Source organism: Oncorhynchus mykiss, chromosome 9 (genome assembly GCF_013265735.2).
Source record: "Oncorhynchus mykiss isolate Arlee chromosome 9, USDA_OmykA_1.1, whole genome shotgun sequence".
NCBI lineage: Eukaryota > Metazoa > Chordata > Actinopteri > Salmoniformes > Salmonidae > Oncorhynchus > Oncorhynchus mykiss.
The window spans coordinates 70,426,947-70,430,508 of NC_048573.1; the positions used below are offsets into that span (position 1 = coordinate 70,426,947).

General features: G+C 51.5%; 1 protein-coding gene across 2 annotated transcripts in view; it reads right to left on the reverse strand.

Annotated features, from left to right (window-relative positions):
- Positions 1 to 1,004: 1,004 nt before the first annotated feature.
- LOC110531265 (pleiomorphic adenoma gene-like 2) overlaps positions 1,005 to 3,562 on the reverse strand; it is a 51,362-nt gene continuing 48,804 nt past the window's right edge. For both annotated transcript variants that reach the window (XM_036988888.1, XM_036988889.1), the window contains exons 2-3: positions 3,354 to 3,562; positions 1,005 to 2,969 (exon numbers count right to left, since the gene is read on the reverse strand). The exon at positions 3,354 to 3,562 is cut by the window's right edge. In XM_036988888.1, coding sequence (XP_036844783.1) covers positions 1,529 to 2,969; positions 3,354 to 3,562 — 1,650 coding nt within the window. In that variant the 3' untranslated portion in view covers positions 1,005 to 1,528. The remainder of the gene's footprint in view (positions 2,970 to 3,353) is intronic.

The following is a 3,562-nucleotide window of genomic DNA, read 5'->3' on the forward strand; positions in this document are numbered from 1 at the left end:
GCCGTGATACAACTCACAGTATTATACAGAGCCGTGGTACAACTCACAGTATTATACAGAGCCGTGGTACAACTCACAGTATTATACAGAGCCGTGGTACAACTCACAGTATTATACAGAGCCGTGGTACAACTCACAGTATTATACAGAGCCGTGGTACAACTCACAGTATTATACAGAGCCGTGGTACAACTCACAGTATTATACAGAGCCGTGGTACAACTCACAGTATTATACAGAGCCGTGGTACAACTCACAGTATTATACAGAGCCGTGGTACAACTCACAGTATTATACAGAGCCGTGATACAACTCACAGTATTATACAGAGCCGTGGTACAACTCACAGTATTATACAGAGCCGTGGTACAACTCACAGTATTATACAGAGCCGTGGTACAACTCACAGTATTATACAGAGCCGTGGTACAACTCACAGTATTATACAGAGCCGTGGTACAACTCACAGTATTATACAGAGCCGTGATACAACTCACAGTATTATACAGGGCCGTGGTACAACTCACAGTATTATACAGAGCCGTGGTCCCATGGAACTCCCTTCCATTTACAGTTACTCAGCAAACAGAAAAATGACCTTAAAAAAATAGATGAAACAACATCTCATGGAACAGAGGGGACTGTGAGGTGACACACACACACACACACAGATAGACACACACACACACACACACACACACACAGATAGACACACACACACACACACACACATTAACACACTAACACACTAACACACAAACATAGACACACTAACACAGACACACTAACACAGACACACTAACACACAGACACACTCTAATACAGACACATTAACACAGACACACTAACACACAGACACACTCTAATACAGACACACTAATACAGTCACACTAACACGCAGACACACTCTAATACAGACACACTAACACACAGACACACTAACAGACACACTAACACACAGACACACTAACAGACACACTGACACACAGACACACTAGCACACAGACACACAGACACACTAGCACACAGACACACTGACACACAGACACACTAGCACACAGACACACAGACACACAGACTAACACAGACACACTAAGAGACACACACTCTAACACACACACACATCTTTTAGATGTATTGTTTGTACATCCCTGTATTTTAACTCGTGTGACTGTCCTTGTGTATCAGTGTTTTGTTACTTGTCGTGTTTTTGTGGACCCCAGGAAGAGTAGCTGCTGAAAGCTAAATGGGGATCCAACTAAACAAACAACAACAAAGCAAGAGGGATTCAATCATCACAGCTAAAGAAAGGCCAAACAAAAGCTCCTTAGTTTGAAAGTTTCTCGTCTTTTCCTTTTTGTTTCAACAAAGGGGTTTAGTTTCCTCTGGAGCTCAATCAAAAGCTTTAGTGCACTTCAATTAAGGCTTCTAAGTGTTCAAGTGTTTTTATGTCCACCCTTGCAGCCCAGGAGGCCCCTGGCCCCCTGGGTGTGAGGCAGTGAGCTGAGGATGATGGCGTGGGGGCCCCTCATTGGAAGGCCTGGTGAAAGCGAGGCAGGGTGGTCGTGCTGAGGCTGGAGCTAAACACTGGCGGGAGAGGGTGCAGGGGCCCTAGACCCAGGCCCCTGCTGGAGCCATGCTGCTCCTGAGGTTGAGGTTGCAAAGAGGTAAGGGGTGCGGCTGTGGCAGCGGCGTGGGGCTCAGAGCCACGCAAGGATGACGAAGAGGAGGAAGAGGAGGAGGCAGCAGATGAGGTGTACCCCATGACTAGTCCTGCTGTGCTGATGGGGGCATTGTAGGGGGGCAGGTTGAGGGGCAGGAAGCCCAGCAGGTGAGAGAAGTCCATGTTAGCAGTGCACAGAGACTCAGCGATGACAGCAGGGCTCTTAGACAGGAGGGGGTCACCACACAGCTCGTCTGTCAGGCCTGAGGGGAGCTCTAGTCCCTCCTTGGGGGGCGAGGCAGCAGCATGATGATGATCGCCTGAGTGGTGGCCCGGCAGCCCACTCTGCAGATCCATGAGAAAGCTCTCCATCTCCACTTTGAGGGGCTTGTCCAGCAGGTATGAGGTAGATCCCAGCTGGTATTTGGGCGGCGGCTGGGCGTGCTGTTGCTGCTGGTGCTGTTGGGGCTGCTGCAGGTGGGGCAGCGGGGGGGAGTTTTGGATGTGGTGGTGATGGTGGTGGTGGTGGTGGTGCGGGGGATGGAGGGGGGGCTCCATGTGGCAGCCCATCCCCATGGCAGCGGACAGGGAGCCGGGCATCAGAGAGTGGTGGTGGCCCACCTCAGGGTTGGACATGGCCTGGAGGTGGTGGGGGTTGTACATGCCCATGGGGAAGGGGGTGCCGCTGGGGAACGTCTTGGCCAGCATGTGGTCTTTGTTGGAACTCATACTGCACATCATGGGGCTGAGCTCCTCTTTGACAGTGCAGGGGGAGGAGCCAGAGCCCAGCATGCCTTGCATGTCCGGAGGCTCAGTCTTTATCTTCAGCAGCTCCTGAGAGTGGCTCTTCTTCACATGCCGTGTCAGGTGGTCCTTCCTGCCGAAGCGCTGGGCGCAGTACTGACACAGGAAGTCCTTTCTGCCGGTGTGGACCACCATGTGGCGACGCACGTCCTTCCGTGTGTAGAAGCGGCGGTCACAGTGGTCACACGGATGCTTCTTCTCCTTGGCACCTCCGGAGGACTTGCCCGAGTGGCTCTTGAGATGCTCCATCAGGGCAGGGGTACTCTCGTAGCTCTGCAGGCACACCTTACAGGTGAGGTCCCCAGCCGTGGCTGAATGCATGGCCACATGACGCTTGTAGCCCAGCTTGGTGTTGTAGTGCTTGCCACATTCCTCACACTTGAAGGCCTCTTTGTTGGGGTCATGGGTCTGCAGGTGGTTCTTCAGGTGATCTTTGCGGTGAAACATTTTCTCGCAGAACGAGCACTGGTGAGTTTTCTGCGGAGAGTGTGTGGCCATATGCCTGGATAACGAAGAGAGAGAGAGAAGGAGAGAGGGAGAGAGAGAGAGAGGAAGAGGGAGGGAGAGAGAGAGAGAGAAGGAAGGAGAGAGAGAGAGAGAGAGAGAGAGAGAGAGAGAGAGAGAGGAAGAGGGAGGGAGAGAGATAGAGAGAGAAGGAGAGAGAGAGGGAGAGGGAGAGAGAGAGGAGGAAGGAGAGAGAGAGAGAGAGAGAGAGAAGGAAGGAGAGAGAGAGAGAGAGAAGGAAGGAGAGAGAGAGAGAAGGAAGGAGAGAGAGAGAGAGAAGGAAGGAGAGAGAGAGAGAGAGAGTACAGTATGATAAAAAAGTTAGTCAGTGAAAGTGTTTTAGAGGAACTGTTTAAAAACTCTTGGTGGAGTGATGTTTTACCTGAACAGTTTATATTTGGAGCTGAAGGCCTTAGGGCAGTGTGGCAGGGAGCAGTGGAAGGGTTTCTCTCCCGTGTGACAGAAAGAGTGAAGCCGAAGCTTATCCTGCGAACCAAACCAAGTCCCACACACCAAACACTCGTTGCCGCTGGCTCGCTCTTCCCTCTCTCTCTCTCTCTCTGTCCGTGGCAGGGTAGAGTCGCTGTACAG